The sequence below is a fragment of the Phyllostomus discolor genome, chromosome 9 (genome assembly GCF_004126475.2).
Source record: "Phyllostomus discolor isolate MPI-MPIP mPhyDis1 chromosome 9, mPhyDis1.pri.v3, whole genome shotgun sequence".
Lineage (NCBI taxonomy): Eukaryota > Metazoa > Chordata > Mammalia > Chiroptera > Phyllostomidae > Phyllostomus > Phyllostomus discolor.
In genome coordinates, this window is record NC_040911.2 from 43,391,933 (window position 1) to 43,411,840 (window position 19,908).

Consider the following 19,908-nt stretch of genomic DNA (forward strand, 5'->3'; position numbering starts at 1 on the left):
GAATGTTGGCAAACTTTTAAATTTTCCCTAATATCACAGGTCAAAAATATCTATTGTCCTCTTGGACTATCTATAAATTTCTTATTCATAACCTTTGCTAGTTTTGTGTTTTTATCTATTGAGTTGTGTTTTGTTTTAATTATAGGAGCTCTTTTATATCTTATGACCTGTAATAACACTTTTTCAGTTATATATACAGTAAATATTTTCTCTCATTTATCTTTTGTCTTTTAAATTTTGTCCTTCATTGTAGAGAATCTTGAATTACTATGTAGTCAATCTAGCATTTATAGTTTAGAAAGGCTTCCTACCCTAAGTTTATTTTCTTAAAGTTATGTTGTATTTACTATTCTCCTATCATTTTTTCATGTTTACTTTTTAAATCCACTATCCTAACACATTTTTGTGTGAGATATAAAGCGGAGCTCTAATGATCTGCCCCTCCCACAAATACACATATCACCAGTGGATCTGGTTCCCACTAATTAATCTTTTTGATTTCAGATGCCAACTTTCTTGTGTTCTGTTTCCATCCATATAGGCCTGGTTTTGGTAATTTCATAATAAATCTTGATATTTTCTATGGCATTCTCATCCTGTAATTATTTTTTAATGTAATTTAAAAAACTCCCAAAGTCTCTAGATTATTTTGAGGTATCAAAATCTTCAAAATGAACTTGTTTTTAGATATTAGATAGGTATTATATATTTTTTATGAAGTTTAATCTGTTATTTTATAGTTTCTATTGTTATTGTAAATGGACTTTTTGCTCCATTTTCTGTTTGTTATTAATATATTAAAAGTTATTGATTTTTCTGTATTTATATTGTACTCTTTTACTCTATTGAATTCTAACAGTTTTTCAGTGGTTTCCATTAGCTTTCCTATGCAGTCATGTGTATTATCTACAAATAAAAGAAAATTTGCTCTTCCTTTAGAAAATGTTTTCTTAATATATATCTAGTTCTTAGAATGTGTCAAGCACTGTTTTAAGTATTTTGCTCATTTAATTTTTCAGTAGTCTATGAGGCAGTGATATAATTATCTCCATTTTATATGTAAGATTGCAGAGGATGAGGAAACTGAAGTTCAGAGAGGTTGAATAACTTGCTGGAAGTAACACAGTAAATGGAGAAGCCAGAATTTCAACACCAGTCATTTGGCTTCAGAATCTATGCTTTTAACCACGATGCAAATCTACAAATTATTTTCCAATATAAGGAAATTTTTATGACTCCTAGATTGAACAGTTAATGAAGTTGACATAATGGGATGTTCATACACTTTTGCCATTTATTGACTTACATTTTGAGATTTTTCCCTTTGTATTTTAAGGTAGATTTTTAAAATCGTGGTAACATATGTAAAGAAAAGTTTCCATTTTAGCCATTTTTAAAACAGTTCCAGGGGCATTAAGTATATTCACATTGTTGTGCTGCCATTACCACTATCCTACTCATTGAGGCTCTCTACCTCCATTGGAAGCAGATTTAGTAAACTTAATTCTCAGAATAACCCTATGAGGGATAGAAGAGGAAACAGGCTCAGGAAGATGAAGTCATTTGCCAGGATGACACAGAGGACTGACCTCTGTTCTTCCCCACTCTTCCAAATCCTTTGGGTGGTGGGAGGAGCATTAGCTTCTAGGGAGCTATGCACCGTGTGGGGCGGAGGCTGGCTTTGCGCCCATGCCTCCTGCTGTGTCATGTTGTCCCAAGCACCAAGGCTACAGGTTCTTTTAGGACGCTTGACAATTTGCGTTGTGGTAACCTGCAGGTTATAAAAAGCATTTGACTCATCACTACTAGAGAAAGTTTAATTACCCTTTAAAAGTAGATTCTGCAGAACGGACTGTGAAAATATATCACTGTTGTGAAAATGTACTCCACACCTGGCTTTTAGATGTGCCCTAGTGTTGGTTCAGTGTGGGTAGATTTATTGCACACCGCATCAGGAAGTTACCGTTCAAAGGGAGCCTGCAGAGTGACATGGCCCAACAAAATGGGGGTGGGGGGGGACGGAGCGGGGAGAAGAATGACTCTCCCCATTGATAGAAGGAAATTTCTAGCAGGGTAAGACAAGCTGAATAGATGTGAAAAGAAGGAATCAGTTTGATGTTATATTTGAAGAGCAGAAAATAGCGAAGTAAATGAGAAGTCTGATGACTTTTATGAGACGTTTGATTAAATAGCCAACAATTACATGGAAACTGCTGTGCATTCTTTTCTTTTGATGCTCTGCTGTGAGTTACTGCTTTCCACACCATCAGGCTCTTTGGTCTTGCTCTCCCTCCCACATCTATGAGGAATGACTCACATTTTTGTTCTCATCTGGCTACTCAAGGGTGTTGAAGGTACAGTAATACAACCCGATAACCCTGGTTATTCTTGGATGTGCACTCCTTTGTTGAGAATCACAATGTGCATTATGAATTGAGGGCACTTTGTGTTTGACCGTGCTTGTGTTTGTCTAATTATCCTCCACTCGGGACCACACATTCAATCTAGAGAACAAAAACAACAGCTGCTAATAATATCTATAGACGAAATGCCTTCCTAAATTTTTTTCATCGTGTTTACAATGTAGGGAGTTCAGAGACAATAATTTGAAAATCGGGTCCTAGACATACCTATATCATCCAAAATGGCAAGACAGTAAATCTGGGAAAATAAAAAGTCATGTTTCTTAGTTTGGGGTTTCTATTTCCAAGGACAGAAAGAGAGCCTGTTACCTGTATTCCAATAGACAGGCATCGATTTTTCTTAAAGTGATCCTTCTTCCTGTCCTCTGTAGTGATGGTGGCGATGGTGGTCGTGGTGGTGACAGTAGCAGGGTTGTTGCCCATGTGTTGACTTGCAGGGCCGTGGATCTGGGCGTTTGCAGCTTCGATGGCAGCTGTCAGAGCCTTCATACTGTCCAGGCTCTCCGTGGAGTTGCTCAGTCCAGACTGGCTGATAATGTCTCCTCGCTGGCCCTGGCCGTCCATGTAGGCATCCTGGGCAGACTCTGTGCTACTCTGGGCTGTGATAGAAATGAAAGGTTTCGTGGTAGTTCTGGGTGGGACTGGAGGTGGTGTCTTCTTATATGTTGTAATGCAAGATGACACTGGAAGACAGTGAAAACAAAGACACTGTGATTGCTGCATGGGTTTTAATTTCTGATATTGTAACTGCCATCCATTGGAAATCAGGGCACGTGAAACACACTAAGACACTTAACGTGAGCACAAGTCCATTGACAAACTAAGTAAAATTCCTGCTTGGGCCTTCAGGGCCCTCTGTGAGGTGACACCTCCACAAAATCGAGGGGACAAAAGACTGGAAAACACCGATCTTTGAGATGGAAGTTTCTGAAATGGAAATTAATATGCATCAACATAAAATAGACATGATTAGCCATCTGTAGAAATCTTCCCAGGCAACAGTACACTCTGAGGGATAATGTGTACACATGGGTCAGGCCTTCTCCAGAAAACATCAAATAGAGGTAATATTAAACAAAGTAACTCATTAAAGAAGATTCTGATGGTTGATGATAAACACTGGAAAAAGAAGAAGGAAAGCACAGAGGTTGTGAACATGTATAATCCTAGTAACAATAAGAGGTGCCTGGGTAGGGTGGGAGTACACAGCATGTTAGCATAGCTTCCTGCTATTTGCTTTATCAACATCCAGTTTTTCCTTTCCTTTCCTTTCCTTTCCTTTCCTTTCCTTTCCTTTCCTTTCCTTTCCTTTCCTTTCCTTTCCTTTCCTTCCCTTCCCTTCCCTTCCCTTCCCTTCCCTTTCCTTTCCTTTCCTTTTCCTTTCCTTCTTTCTTCCCTCCCTCCCTCCTTCCCTCCTTCTTTCCCTCTCTTTTCTGTCTCTCTCTTTCTGCATAGGTGCTCACTACATAAACTTCTGCTTTGGATTTTTTGGTTGTTGTTTCTGAGCAGAACTACCTAGTAAGAGGGAATACACTGCCCTGAAGTCTCCTGTTGTAAAATAAATGTACACAGCAGTTTATACAGCAGTCTCTCTGTGTGTGGTCTGTTTGGACCCACCCCCTAATGTGCTGTCCTTTTGGGTGACTTGATCAACTCAAGGGCCTGAATCTCTGTGGTGAGGGGTCCTTCTTGGACCTGTGGATTTAGTTAAGGTCCTCCTGAGGCTCCAGCTAAAGCAGCCTCTAGGGCTTCTCTCCAACCATCTGATTATAACCCTGAGGGTCTTGAAGAAGCTTTATATACTGGTTTTCAGCTTTCTATTTGTGTAGTATGATATAGAAAAATACAAATCAAAATGAATTATTAAGTGTTCAAGTGGGAACTCCCTACCAGTAAAGAACAATTCCTTAATCAGCATTCTAAAGACTTTGTTTAGTCCCTTTAAAACATGGTTCAAACTGTAGAGTTTCCATCACTCACTCCCCACCCCACTCCCACCCCCAACCTATCTGTTCCTTTTCCACCCAGCTTGTGTCACTGTTATTCCACCACATCAGCTGGTCCTGACCACACATTCCCAACTCCTAACCCCCTGCTCGAGCTGGCACTGGGGCCATCTTGCAGAGGGAAGCAAGTACATCCTAAGTATTCACTTCAATACCTAGGATGGCTCCCGAGGCCACTCAAAGGAAGCATCCAATGCTGAACAAGAAACAGAAAGACCCTATTATACTGTCCTTCTGTTCCACTGCCCTGTGATCCAGAGTAATTTCCTTAACCATATAGAAGACATAGGGACAGAGATGTTTGGCTACTTCCCAGAGATTGCTTGAGAGGTGAAGGAAAAATCCCACACAGATGTCACTTTACAATATCATATGTGCTCTTGTGGATGGGGGAAATGGCACTGTGAATAATACCAGATAATGTCACCTGTCAGTTATCTGGGATGGATGACTGGTAGAGGCTCACCTCACGAAGCCCTTCCATTTAGGATTATTGAGTAAAACACACAGCTTTACATTGGCACAGAGTGCAACAATGAGCAGTCCTGAGAGGTAACGTGACCAGTGGAGGCTCACAGGGCCTGCAAGGTGCAGGCAGAGCCAGGTCCAGAACCAGTCTGGTCTCAGGTTCTCCCATGGGCTGCAGCGAAGCTTCTTGGCCAAGTAATGCCAGGTGAGCACTATCGATATTTCACCTCACTCAATTTAGTTTCACTCACTGTCCCTATTGGCAGAGTTACCTTCTGCTTCCTAGGGAGGTACGAACATGATAGCCCTGCTCAGGGTAATACTCAGTCTCGGTTGTTCATCTGAAGACCAGAGTGGATGGGATTATTTATTTTTTTCTCCCAAGACAAGGCTTTACAGTATGAACTCATTATTTTCTTCAAAATGGTTTGTCAGGACATTTGGCCTGCTCATATTCCAAAGAAACTAAATGCCATATTCTAACATCAAATGTCTAATCTTTTGGATGATTTACTGCTTGTGGTTAGCTACCCCAATTTCCTCTTCTAATGTGGACAGTCAAAACTGGACAATGCTGAGAAAGAGTATCATTGCATGTGCTGTGACTTACAGTACAAATTCTGCCATGATGTGATAAGCGTGGCATAGAAGTAGAGGGACACATCATTCCTAGTGCAATAACTGGACTTGGGGACACTCTCTGGTGCTAACTGCAACTTGATGCCATCTGAGGGTTCTTGTCAGCTCCCCTTCAGTTCCTGTAGGGATAACTCTGGGTGCTGAAGAGAACCGAATTTTTGCCACCTGGGAGCTGCTTTTTGGGATATTGATCTTCAGCTGTTTATTAAGAAACAAAAGACTCAGAAAGAACTTTTGTCCTCCCCCCTATCCTGCCCAAGATATTCAGACAGAGAAACTGCTTTAAAAGGAGCCTTGTCTTAATCACCTTAAGAATCTTCACCCTAGCAGGAAGACTCCAAGCCTCTTAGCTAGATACCCCCTGTGTCCCATTGTTTCTGAGTTGCCTAGCAAGAATTTGCCAGACTCCTAGGTTCCCGTCTCCCTCAACTACCTGTAAATCGCCCATTCTCACTTTTGAAATCTAATCTCCCCTCCCTGCTTCCCCTTTCCCCTTTGTTCAAAAATGTCTCATACACTCAATGCTGCCTCACGGTCTTTCGTGGAGTTTCCATACCTCTGTGAATTGCCCATGTGCATGTATTAAAGCTTTGATTTTCTTCTGTTAATCTGTCTCTATTAATTTGATTATTAGCCCAGCCAGAAGACCTTAGAAAGTGGGGGGGGGGGGGTGTTAATATTTTTCTTAAGTCCCCCTAGCACTTTGATCAATGGGAACGTCCAGAGAGCAGCCGCAGTGCTAGAAGTCCACCAGGGTTAGATCGGACAGGGAGAACCCTGCACTTAGCTTTTCCCTAACAGGCTGGCCCAGCTCCAGTGCCCTAAGGAGGTAAGAATTTAAGAATTTAAGATTGTCCCACTTTGAATAAGGCAGCTGAATAGAGGTCGAGAACCATCGACCATGTTTCATCCCAGGGGCTTCAGGATGAGCTTTTGCTGTAGTGTGGAGCTTGGCACAGTTGTGCTGCGGGAGTCAGGCAAGCAAGCACCACTGCCAGTCATCAAATAGGAATGAGAAGGAGTTCAGATCTTTCAGATTACCTTTTGAAGCAGAAGAAAGATCCAACATGCAGCTCGCACTTCTCACAATTCCCTTCCTTCTCATGCCTCAAATCTTTTGCATTCAAGGCTGCCCTGGGAAGTCATACAATTCAATCCCCCAGTTTTTCCCAGCATCACTCTTTCCTAGCTTTTTGGGCTAAGCCCTAAACCCTTCTTCTCTCCTAGGTTTTTTTGTTTTTGTTTTTTAATTCTACTCTCATGATTCTATACCACGAACAAAAGGGGTTGTTCAGTTTGCAAGGGAAGGAAGCTAGAGGGCTTTTTAATTATTTTGAAGGCTATTGGGTAGAAGATGGCATGGGCTTGTTTTCTATAAGGACCCAGGAAAACGACCAATGTGAAAGCCTTAGAGAGGCATAAAAACGAATTTTCCCAGTCAGCTGCCCAAAGATGGAACATGGGGACCTTGCTGGATAGTGAGTGCTCAGTCCAGAAGTTCAAACACAGACAAGTTCATCTTTTGGTTGGGAAGTCAGTGAAACTGCACCCCCATTTTGAGGGCATCTGAAGTAGGTGACAAGGTTTCTTTCAAACTGGAGCATTGTGGCTCTATGAATATGAATGGATAGCTAAAAAGTATTTCAGTAGAGACCCACTGAGAGCGATGTCACAGAGCTGAGAAGGAAGCCAAGAGATGAGCCAGATTAATTACTAACAGGCTGTTTGGTAGCAGTGACACATGTTCTGGCATCCTGGGCATACGTTTTGGCACAGCTGAGGACAAAATGGCTATCACTGCCGCTGCTTCCAATCAGTAGGCCCAGAAGTGCTGACCTTACAGTGAATTGTGGAGGTTGGGCCACCATGGTGATTCACTACACAAGGCAGACTCTCCACCCAGTGCCAATCAGTGGTCTAGCTGGGGTCCTTCACAGGATAAAAGCACAAATCCAGGTGGAAACAAAGATGATGAGATGGAGAATTTGTCCATACACTGGGTGTGCTATTAGACCAACCTAACCATCAGAGAGTAAGTCCTTGCTCTAATGCACACTGTGCTAAGAATTTAATAGATGTGGTCTAATGACAGAGGAAGACCTCACTATCCCCATTTGTTTCACAATAAGATTGATGCTCAGAGCAGGTAAGTCATTCGGCTACTAAGTGGTACAGTTAGCATACTCAGGACTCTACATCTCATCTCTGATCCTTCACCAAAACCACCTGTATTCATGACCTCATTAAACCTTCCATGTCAACACCTTGTCCAGTTAAGCCTAATGCTTTCCATGAGAAACTGCCAGGAAACTGCTACTAGCACAGTTCTTTGTGCCCTGCAGGAACCTGTCAAAGCTTTGGAGAATGAATGAACTTGGAGTGGTCAACAAGGGGTGTACCAGCCACAACTTTAAAAATACTGCAAAAAAGGAGAAACTCCACAAAATAAAATACACATAGAAAAATCACTCCCATGTTTCAAAATATTTACAGCCTAACATTTACAGGCCACCCAAAGTGTGGCGGTCAGCAGTCCCTGCCCTGCCCGCGTCATGGTGAGAAGGCAGCGAGCTGTGGGGTAGGGGGTGCGGGCTGCTGGGACGGGCACAGAGCTTCCCTTAGCTTTCTCTCCTGGTTAGTTTTGGCTCAAGGGATGTAGTTATGAAAATGATTTCCACTAAAGTCATCCTCCACGGAAACCACAAAGACTAGTTAACCTTCTCTCCATTGAAGTAGAAAAAAGCATGCTTGTGTGAGCGTGTAGGGGAAGGAGAGGGAATGTGGACAGAGAGGGAGGGGTGGTGTAATAACTCTTGTAGTCATAAGACATGCCAGTTGGTAGTTACTAGTATTCCAGACACTTCCTAATGCCAGACAAATGCCCCAAGCCTCGACATGTCTGGCTCAGAGATCTATTCAACTGATAGCAGCCGTTCTTGCGGGGAGAACAGACCTTTCACGGAGCAGTGCTCTGAAGCTAATCAAACACAACATTGTTCTCAGAAGGAAGAAAGGAAAGGTTTGTTTTAGGCACAGTTTTTTTTTTAAAGAGGCACTCAAGTTGTTTTAACAAGTTGCTACAAAACTTGGGCTTCCTGAGGTGAGTTTGTTGCTCACAGTGCCTGTACTGTACCTAAATCCAGAGAGGGAGGGATCAGAAAGTTAGTCATAAAAAAAGAAGAAAAAAAAAAAGCCCCAGGCACTTCATGCCTGGAAATGATGTAAGACGCAGCCACTCCTCTGTTAGAACTACAATCAAACAATGCGCAGGCAATCCGCGGCAGCTGCTCTCCAAATGTCAGCGACAGCCCGTCAACAGAGCTTGAAAACCACCAATCTGAAGGACTTTGTGCTGTACCTTTCTCGCCCACATTTTCCCCAAGCACTCTCAGGAACCTGGCAACAGGTAACGTGGCAACTTCTGCTTTACAAAATGGCAAGTGGCATAATTTCAGAGAACAATTTTTTTTTTGTAAGTCAGCTGTAACTCCCTCACCACCCCCACACCCATCCCCCTCCCTCCCAACTAAAAGTCTGAGAAAACAAAGTACTTTAGGGCTGGCAACCCTGCTCTCCAGTGCCCCCTGGTGGCCAAGCTTTGGAACATCACCGATGTTACCTTGAATTCCGCTGCTCTGCTCCAAGGTAAGTAATGCTCGTGGAAAGGGGTGGATATCTTGGCTGAACTCATCTCCCAATAAGGCATAAAGAGTGGAAATCAAGACTCAGAATGTCTTGCTTTTTAACTTATCGCCTTAATAAAAATTTTAGTCTAGCTTCAGGGTAAGATCTCTGGTTTGAGATTGCAGATTTTTTTTTAAGCAGCTGCCAGAGTAACATTTTTGTGTTAAGATGGCAAGTTGAAAAGCAAGAACTGCTGTAGCCATTTGGTATGGCGGATGGCAGTGAGGATCCCTGCTGGGTGAGACTTGCATTTTCCATTTTTATTTGAATTTGTATGTTGAATGCAGAAAACTTTCAGGCAGAAGCATTTGTAAATTACATTGCTGGTTTCCCCGTTTGCCTCTTTGCAAAGATTACTTGGGATTTCCAGACGGTAGGCCCAGCTTCCCAGAGAGCCTGCCTTGCAGCCTCCACACCCCCCCAGCTCTTTTATCTCTGTGTGGGGCACACACCCACAAAAATGCCAAGGGCAGTATTTTTCACCAGCCTTCTTCCTCGTGGGTCCTCTGCCCTCCGCTCTGTCTCTGATTCCGAGGCATGACTGCAGTTGTGAGCTGTTGGTAGTTCCGGCCAGTTGCGAGACTGTCTGTTCTCTCCCTCTCTGGAGATGTGAACTGGAAACTAAGAAAGAGGCTCAGATCAAAGGAACCATTCTCTTCAAAAAGTTCCATTAATTAACTAAATTAAAGGAAGTTAAATGATGTTTGGAGGAAAGTCATTTTAGAAGGCCCAAGTCCAGGCGCTGAGGTTTAAAACTTGTATTTTGGACTTTTAATGAAGCTTGGCAACAAGTTAAATAGTATTAGAAATGGAGGGTTACCATATGTGGAACCAGTTGTTGCCTGAAATCAATCATATCAAAGGAACATCTTGAAAGTAGACATTTGGGTAAAATTTGCCCAGACCACTTACTACTAAAGATTAAAAACCCAGAGCTCTGAGTAAGAATCATTTGCCCAGTAGCTAAGGTGAATCACAGCCTCTCAGAACTAGGCACACATGTTGAAGTCAGGATGTTGAGAACATTAGGCTTACTAATTTGCCAGGCAGGGCTGTTGTTTCCAGTAGAGAATGTGATCAGGATTTCACGGCTCATTTTCCCGGCCGTTCTCAATAGGTGCTATTGAGTCATCCACATACACAAGTGACTGCCCTGGCAGTTTCATCTGTTGGAATTCAGTTTCTTTTGGTTTCATTAGTTTATGAAGAGATTTCAACCACTGAATCAGATATGTCACTTCCTCTAGGATTTAGGGTGTTTTTTTCAATGTTTGTAACATGATGTATCTTTCAAAGTTTGTTCCAGTGAAGTCTGCAGGCCTTCCTGGGTTGAATAGACTGTTTACAGGAGGGGAAGATTCAGGGCCCAAGGTCAGTGTTACCGAATTATATAAGGTTTCCTGTTTGGGCAGCTGGTGTACCAACTCCTCAGGTTAGGGCAGACCAAGTTTTGTTGAAAGACAGCATGCCTAGGAATCCTGGGGTAGGGATAGTGCCAGAGCAGGGAAGGAAATTTTTCTTTTAAGCTTCTCAACAAGTTTTCATTTCTTCTCACATGTCACTTCTCAGCAATACTTTCCTGTATTCTCTCATGTGATTTTTTTTCCTGACCAGACTGAGAGAAAGGAATTAGTTGAGGAAGTGAGAATCATAGGTCAGTCATTGTTGTCTGTTTTATTCATGATGTGACCACAGTACTTAGAACATGCGTGGCACAGAGTAGTACCATGTAAGGTAAATACTTGTTTTGTGAAAAAATGAACAGGAATGAAAAGAGCCTTCTTGGAAAAAGAAGAAGACACTAACAAGGAGGTCACTGGGGCTCAAGTAAAATGAATACTCACCAAAGCTATTCTCAGTGATCTTGGATATTGCAATATAATGTCCTTTTACCAGTGCCCACTTTTGTTTTGGCATTGGCCAAATGCAGTTGTGACTAGCCAACTTCTGACATGGAGCTAGTATGTAAAAGACCAACTTCATGTCAGGGGAAACAGTTGATCCTATGGATTATCCACCTAATTTCCTCCATCCTCTCTTGGCTTGGCTTTACCCATGGGCACTGAGCAGATGGCTGTATGAGGGTCCCTGATGCTAACTAACAGCCCTATCTTGTGCAGCTGCTGTTCTTCTCCTCCATTCGTTTCACTTCTTATTATTTGACTGATTATTTTATGCTCTGTCTACCTGCACGAGATGGGTATCTGAGAGCCAGGGAACTTTCTTTGCCTCTTGTTCCCATTTCATGAGAATTGGGACTACCTGCACAAAGAGAGTGGGAGCCTGGAATACAAGGAAAAGTCTGGAATGGAATTGCTCAACTGGACAGGACTCTCCTGGCCTGTAGCTGTGTGTCTGGTAAACAAAATAGAACTGAAGTGCCCCGAGGCTGTGTGCAATAACTGGTTGGTTCTCGATGGGAACAAGGTACTGAGCATATATTGCCAACCTGTCTCCCTCAAGAAGCTGAGAGACGTGTAGAGTGAGTGACCTGTGTACAAACCAGGTAAGTCATGTGTAATGAGAATCTAGTCAGGCTAAGTCCAAACTAAAACTTCAGGCTGGATTTATCTGTAACCTCTGGTCACTGGAAGCTGTCTGGGCTTTGGAAAGGAGGCAGACCTATCAAAGCAGCCTGGTGCTGCTAGCTGTGGACAGAGGGCCAGGAGGAGAGCCTGACCTGAAGCAGACATTTTTACATAAGGCAAACTCAAATCCCCAAGCCTGGGAAAACAGGATGTATGGGGAAGTGAAGAAGAAAGAAATGCATCCACCATTCCTTCCTGTTGGTTTCAGCATGATGAGGAATAATTACCTGAGTCTGGAGAACAGAGCATGTGGGAGGCCACAGGAGGCCCTGGTCTGTGTAGTTAGGCAGTTAATTATTCATCCTCCTTCCTCCCTGAAACCCGCCTTTTCAAAGTCAAAACAGGAAAAACTATCTGGGTTAACCTGTGGAGTACTGTTTTTGTCTACCCCTTGGCCCAGAAAGGACACCAGTCCCTTACCAACTCTCAAATAACAGGATCAGTACTTTAAAATGACACCTCATTACCCGAATGTGTCACTGACTGACAAAGAGGACCCAAATCCAGAGAAGAGCCTGTCCAGGTGTCCCACAGAGCTGTCTGTCTGCATCACGCAGCAAGCATGACTTCAGCCCTTGTACTAGCCTTCACGGTCGGGGTGTAAAGGGCCACTTAAAGGCTCCACTTAACTTTCAACTGTACTGCTGGGTTTTTATCACTTGTCAAATTTATGTAAAAAAACTCCAGGAAACTAGCGTGGCCAGCACTAAAATCTGTATCAATTTACTCTGCCTACTTCCCACCATCATCTTCATAAACCAGGTGTTGTATCTATAATCTCAATTCTCCAAGGGACAAGAAGGCCAGAAAGTATGGTTTGTCCACATTCTCCAGGGTGGAGTGTGGTTGAAATCTGAGTTCTTCTCACCTAAGCTTCTTTACTGGTATTTGAAAGAGCTGCCTTACATATACTTTTGTCTTTAAGATTACCTTTTGACCCTTGTGAGAACATTCCTGCATCCCAAAGCCCTGATCAAATATCTGTTGGTCAGATGTGCTTGGGATTCAGAACTCTTTTGGCTGTAGAAAGCTAATATACCTGACACACCCAGGGGCTTGGGGGAGTACCCCTTGATCACATGCTCTAAGGTGTCTGTCTGCAGGAAGCAGCAGAACAGTTACACTGCAAGTAGTTCCAAGGTCAGGTTTTGGGCAATGGCCTTCAGAACTGCAGACGGAGGAATAACGTCCACCCAGTGCTTTAGATGCCTTGGAGCGGTCAGTGCTCCCTTCCAGGGCTTCCTTCAGCGGCAGCTGGAGTCCTGGTTGGAGCGCTGTCCCAGCTAAGCCCACATGGAGGGTGGCAGGTGGTGCTGGGTTTGGCATTATGTATGGGCAAGGTTTCATATCTTTAAGGAAAAGAGGAATCCAAGATCAGATTTGATAATCCTGCTGACATTGTCTCTCTTTCTTTGACCACGTTGGAGTTTGGGGTGTTTATTGGTTTATCGCTATGAGAAACATCCATTGTGATTTTTGTTATAAGGATAATCAGGGTATGAGTAGAGTTTTTAAACTGGCTTCCTACCACAACATGGACCAGTCTCTATACCAGTTACAGAATGGGGTAGTCTGACATGTTCTTATAAACAGTTCATATTTGCAAGGTTGTGTGTGTGTGTGTGTGTGTGTTTTAACTCATCCTTTCCATCATTCTTTTCCTCATTCTTTTCCCAGATCCTCAAGCTATAGTCTGAGTTCACAGAACAATCCATAAAATCAACATTCTTTCCTTGACCCATCATAATTTATAGTGACAGGGGGGTGGCCCATGCTAGGTCCAGGCACAGTGCTAATTTGATGTAACTCAGGACACTCACCTACAAGTTTATCTGCAGTGGCACTCTTCATTTATTAAAGCGTTACCTATTATGGACAGTTTGAAAAAATATACACATTTTTATATGACATTTCCAACCCAAGGTCTAATACAGATAATCCATGTAAATAACATAGATTGAATTAAAGAATAAACTGATGGGTTTACTAAGACATGTTAGCGAACTGCAGATATAAATAGACTGAACACTAGAAATTTTTATTATTTAAAGTAATCACTGAACCATCTCCAGGTGTGGATGACATTCTACTTTCAAAAGGAACCATAAAAAGTAAAGGCAATACAATGTATTTTGGATTTCTATTGTCAGAGGTGAAAGATTTTTACATATCAACTCTTTGAAAAAAGATTTTTACATATCTTGGTGGATATCCATCTACCGAATCAGAATGTGTTACAATATTCTGCGTCGTATGTTTGGGGCTGGGTTGGAATATTATGCTCATGTTTTGGGATTGGGTCATGGTTGCTGCTTACACTGTTCATAGTTATGATTGTGATATGATTGCTTAAGTGCTAAGATGCAGGAATGCGGAAAAACTAGAGGAATCAAAATTAACCAGCAATAAAGGGTGGGGAAATGGATTACAAAGAAAGGAAGCATTTCGATGGCCGCTGCTCAAAGGTTCAGCCTGTTTACAGTTGCTGATAACCTTGTCAGGTCTCCAGATATGGGCAAGTCTTGTCACCCTCCAGCACCTGGCTGAGAGGTAATAAAAACAGTTGCCTTATCTTCTAATGGTGGAATTAATCCAACCTCAGCCCACAGTAATTAGAGTTAACTGAAATTGCCTGTCATTTACAGAAAAGGGGGGAGGGAGAAAGGAAGAGGCTTAAAGCAGGAAATTGCCTTTCTCCTTCTCTTTGGATTTTACAAAGAAAGTGAGCAAAACAGCCAGAAGATTTTCTGAGAGTGAGAAAAACAGTCTGGCTAGGCTGCCCTCTCCCGGGGGGCCCAGGATTGCTGACAGTTCAGTTCCACGTGATGGTCTAGGAAAGAAGCTAACCCTGATGAAAATCCAAGAAAGCTTCTTAGGAGCTCTCCTTTCTAAATGTAAATGACTGAGTCAGTGCTTCGCTAAGCAGGGAAGGAAGTCACAATCAACCGAGTGACTCATTCTGTGCTGTTGGTTCAGGCAGTTGGATAAAAAGTTTTAGCAAAAGCAGCAACAAATCTACTTTAAATACTAGCACAGTGAGGAAATTCCTCTCTTTCAGGCTGAATGCCATCTACACAAAAGAGCTCCTGTTGACATCTCATTTACAATCTCCCCCAGGACACAGACAAGACCATTTCAATAAACCCAGCTCAGAAACACCTATTGTTCAAAATCTTCAACTAGCAACAGGCTACCACCACTCCCTATTGTTTTGTAAAATAAAAGATTTAGAAGGAGAAGGATTGGGGCTGTGGAAGCTATGAAAAGAGGAAGGAAAAAAACTCCCTTTGACCCAGTGCTGTCAGAGGGCGTGCATGAAAAATAAAGTTAATGGATTTCCATTTCTATAAGAAGTGCATAAGAAATGTCTGTTACATTCCTGAACTGGTGATCGGGACTGTGTCTGATGCCAACACCGTGTGTTAAGAAGCTAACTCCTGCCAACATGCTAGCTAGACAAAAAGCCAAAAGCTATGCTTACCCTATTCTCAGGCTCTCAAAAATCCTGATAGCTGCTGTAGCAAAGCCACAGGCGAGTATCTGATCTGGGCTATTTCTCCAGGATTTCTAGTTTGTCCTTTCCAATGAGAATTTTCAGGGTTAGCTTCTGGAACCCACGCTCCTCCATTAATGATTCCATCCTTCCCATCTCCACCATTTTGTTCCCTCTTTTAGGCAAGCTTGAACACTTTATGGAGTTATATAATGTAGTCTTTAGGACCAAAGGGGGTGGGGGGAATGGGCATTTCCCAAATGCTCAGTATCTTTAACCTCCTAATAGATCTTCCAGTTAACGTTCCTCATCTCAGCAGATGACCTTTTTATCTATCCAGAGTTTAAGCCAAAACTCTGGGTACTACCTCTCATGCCTTTGGGCCCTTCTATCTCTTAAGCCCCTCAGGAATCATTCCACATCCTCCAACCTTGCTGCTTCCCTAGATCCCATTACCTCCTCTCTGGAGGGTCACAGCAACTTCCCAACTCGAGGGTTCTCAGACTGCTAGCTGTGACTTATCAATGGGTCATGAAATCAATTGAGATGGGTCATGCTGTTTCACCTTTCAAAAAGTGAAATAGATTAGAAAGTGTCATTAGAAAATGCATTTAACAACGGGAAAGTAAGTATTGTTTCATAAAACTTGTTTCAGTTTGTGTGTATGTGTCTAGATGTGTGTACATTCTGTATTTTGTTTGTCAAAATATATTGAGAAATACTTTTCTAATTGGTCTCCCTGGGTCTGTCTTGTCCCTGCTTCCGCATTGCTGCACGCACACTTCAGGCAAGAGTTGGAGATATTAAACAGACCCTGTCGCTTTTTAGCTGACAGGTCTGCCCTCAGGGTAAAGTCTCAAATCTGGGGTTTTGGAGATTCTGAATTACTTGTTTCCTGCTCACAGTTCAGGTCTCAGAACTCTCCTGACCACTTTTACTTTTAGTTGTTAAAACCCTCAAGTTCCCCGGCCTTTGCAAACCAAGTAAGTTCTCTCCTCCTCTTTCTCCTTCAGGCATCATCTTAGGTGTTGCCTCTTCTAGGCACACTTCTGGAATGTCCTAAATGCTTCTAGGTCTCATTAGTACTGCCCTTTTTTTTTGACAGAGCACTTATTATGTTACAATTATCTTCCCAGTTCCCTGCTAGACTTCAAGCTCCAAGTGAGCGTTCAGTAAATATTTGTTAGGTAATTACTGTGCATTGCATGTTTTATGTTTTACACAGTTCCCATTTCCTTTCTACATATAAATTTGAATAATTATCATAAAGTATCTTTTTTCAAAGCTTTTGTTTTTATTCTTTTATACTTCAGTATCTCCTATTCAATTGGTTTTTGAAAAACCTAATTAATTTAAAAATTCACTGAACTCTTAGAAATTGAAATAAAGAAATTTGAGAAAGATGTTGAACTTCTGTCTGGTCCCTCACTCTTCTGAATCTCAGGTCCTTCATGTGTAAAAGGAGGGACAAAACTCAATGATTTCTAAACTCTCTTCCAGTCTGCCACTCTGAACTTAAACTTTCTCCTTTTAAGGACCAGAAAGGCTAAGTGATTTGTTCCCAAGGTTACACAGCTTCTTAGGGGCAGGATATTGTTAGCCTTTCTATAGATTTTTAACAATAAGCTGCAAACAAAAAACAACTTTACCCAGAAACTTGACAGTACCACTAAGTTTGTGAGAAAGAAAATCATAAAATTAAAGAAAAGGGGACTTAAAAAAACCAGTAACCATAATGGAGTTCTGCCTAGGCAGGTCTTAACACTTTTTTAAAACAGTCTTACTATTGTTTGTTATTAAATAGTGAGATGTTCAGAATTCCATTTTAAAATTAAAAGTGAAAGATTAAGGAATTTTGTACATCCTGACCCCTTGTCATGGGGAGGCACAATGGACAGCTTCCTGAAGGTGCCAATGAACACATCCAAATAACTTTCTTAGGGCTGAGGACCTGGGGCCTTGACCTGTAACCATTCTCAAGGCCAACACTGTATCTTACCAAGAAGAGACTTGGCCTCAGTTCTTGTAACCACTCTCCCATGCCGTACGCCTGCCAGAAGCTTCTGAAGAAGTCCCTGTTTTTGCCTGCTTTTGTTACTTACTTACGTTATAGAGTCTGGGTTTGGATAACCTGCTCTACAAAGTAGAAAGTTGACAGAAAGACACCCCTTTGGGAGAAAAACTCTAAAACAGTGATACTACTTTTATTTTTTTTAAATGTAATAATGCTGAAAGCTGTAACTTAAGCTAGTGTGTGTATTTGCTTTATTTGTTATTTATTTGCTTTTTTCCTTCTAAAAAGACCAGCAGTTGTTTGCTTTTGTTTGACACAAAATTTGACAAGAAATTATGGTAAGAAGAAATTGACTTTGAAGTGCATTCTTACAAAGAATAAAAAAGAAACTCACTACTGTAACTCCATATAACACAACTATGCACGTGAGGACCCAACTTTGACATCAAATAGTTAAGAGTCCAGTGATGGGCTGAGAGATGATTTTTATTTTGTTCTTTGGGCTTCTCTGATTTGTCCAATTAGAAAAATGAACACATTAACACTTAATCATAAAAAAGTACAAATACTAGAATAAAAATTAGATACACTATTAGGTCTTCATTGCTATGACACTTGACTAAATGTTATTTTTTCATATATGTTGCTGTGTATTTTTTTGTATTTAACTACTTACTCTTGAGGGAAATTTTATGTGATCTCCACATTTAAAAAAAAGAATAATGAAAAACATTTAACCTTTGATAGTTCACACTCTATTGAAACAGTGTGCAGCCAAGAGGGGGATCCCAAATACGGATTTGGAATGGGGTTCAGAACTCAAGGTGTCCAGGAAATATTAGAAGGATATATAAGGTGTCTTCACCCCTTCCTCCCCGTAGGTGTGAGTTGGGGGAAGGGACACATGGAGCAGGAACATGCAGAGCTGTTTTGTACAGGGACAGCTTTGCAGCTAACCTCTGGCATGGCCACTTAACATATCTATAACCTTTAACTGGTTGCATAGATATGTTCAATAGCTGTGGCCATGTTCTGAGCCAGGGGGATGGAAGGGACTTCCACCCAAGATGTAACTGAGGGGGCAGGTCTACTGGTTACAGTGCCTGCACAGGAGGTTGGACAAGATTGGCTCCGTGACATGGGGCCACACCTGCCCATACTCACGATGGCAGCCCAGTAAACTTGGAATAATACAGGAATGCTGGCAGGTGTGTAACTGATTGTAGGAGTAGCTGGAAATGGGGTACAGAGGAAGATTTGGCGAGGGGATTTAAACCGAGACGCAGCTATGGCAGTAGGGGGAGAACCATTCGGCTTTGCTAGAGTGGGGACCCCTGCAGCTTTGGTAGAAGAAGACCACACAGCTTTGGGGTGCTCCCTTTGGCCACATGGCCTAGGAAGCAGGAGAGACTTTGCCTGGAAGAAGGGTGAAAGAACTCTTGCCAGTAGGCCATGAGAAGGTGCCACATGCTTTGGATTAGCTGGAGATCCAGAACGGCGACACAGCTGATGGTGCCGGCAGCCTCAATCATGGACTTCTACTTCTTTTCCTGAGATACAGTACCCCAGTTTAGGGCAGAGGGAAAAGGAAGCACTGTGGGTGTCTGTGGGTATCCTAAAGGACTTTGATATTTTAATGAAGACATTAGGTCACTATTAGGTCACTAAGTCTGTATAGCTTTAAATAAACATTTCCTTTTCACAAATCTCTGGCATTGAGAGATGTCTTTCTTCTGGCAGCAGACAAGTGAACCTAGTAAAGGGTCCTTTCGGTAATAGTATATCATACTCCCCTTGGCCCTGTGTTCTGTAACACTATAAGCACTTAAGGAACGCCGATCCACAAGACATAGCCAAACACTAGCATGTAACTCCTTTACCACCTGGTTGCGGCATATTTTGTTTGCCTCTCCTGACATTTTCACGCCTAGCGACTTATCGCTTCCAGAATGCCGTCTTCACCTGCCTTTCTGCCTGCGGCACACATTTGCTTTCTGATAACCTCCCTCCTTGCCAACAGGAGGACCCCAATGCTGTTGACTTTGCTGTGCAGCCAAGACTTCCGGGGGGGAGGGCAGCACCTCCCTAGACTTGGAGGCTGAATCTTCATTGGTCTGTAGGGCCAAGGAGAAGGGAAGTCTGGCGGGAATGTTTTGGGGAAGGTTTACCTCCCTCTTTACATGACATGAGTCAGGAAGATCCCTTTCTTCCCCTGGATATTGTCATCCGCAAGAGATACTCTGAGCTGCGTGGCTGCCATCTGGGGACCACAAGGGGTATTCTGCCTGAGCAGACAAACCTGCAGTGATGGCCATGGGTGAAAAGACGGCAAGAAGCTGGGTTTGATACACTCATCGGCTGCCCTTCCTTTAGACTTGCTATTTTTTGAAAAAATAAATGCCTTTACCAGCTAAGTCATTTTGGTTTTATTTTAAAAATTTTGTTTATTTGTTTATTTGCAAAATCATTTGTTTGGCTAGGCACTTAAGTGATGTCTTGATATATGCTGAGTGTCCTTCGTTGCTTGGAAAACTCCTATTCATTCATCAAGATTCTCTTAATTTGGGTTTCTTTAGCACCTGCTACATGTCTT

The 19,908-nt window shown here is 42.3% G+C and overlaps 1 protein-coding gene and 1 long non-coding RNA gene across 10 annotated transcripts in view; one reads left to right on the forward strand and one right to left on the reverse strand.

The window, feature by feature from the left end:
• The window catches only part of DLGAP1 (DLG associated protein 1), a 307,180-nt gene that overhangs the window by 57,831 nt on the left and 229,441 nt on the right, over positions 1-19,908 (reverse strand). For all 9 annotated transcript variants that reach the window (XM_028524050.2, XM_028524049.2, XM_028524053.2 and 6 more), the window contains one exon: positions 2,733-3,106. In XM_028524050.2, coding sequence (XP_028379851.1) covers positions 2,733-3,106 — 374 coding nt within the window. The remainder of the gene's footprint in view (positions 1-2,732; positions 3,107-19,908) is intronic.
• On the forward strand, positions 6,008-19,729 carry LOC118496711. The gene is made up of 2 exons (XR_004899268.1): positions 6,008-8,942; positions 19,336-19,729. It is a non-coding gene; the product is annotated as an uncharacterized LOC118496711 (long non-coding RNA).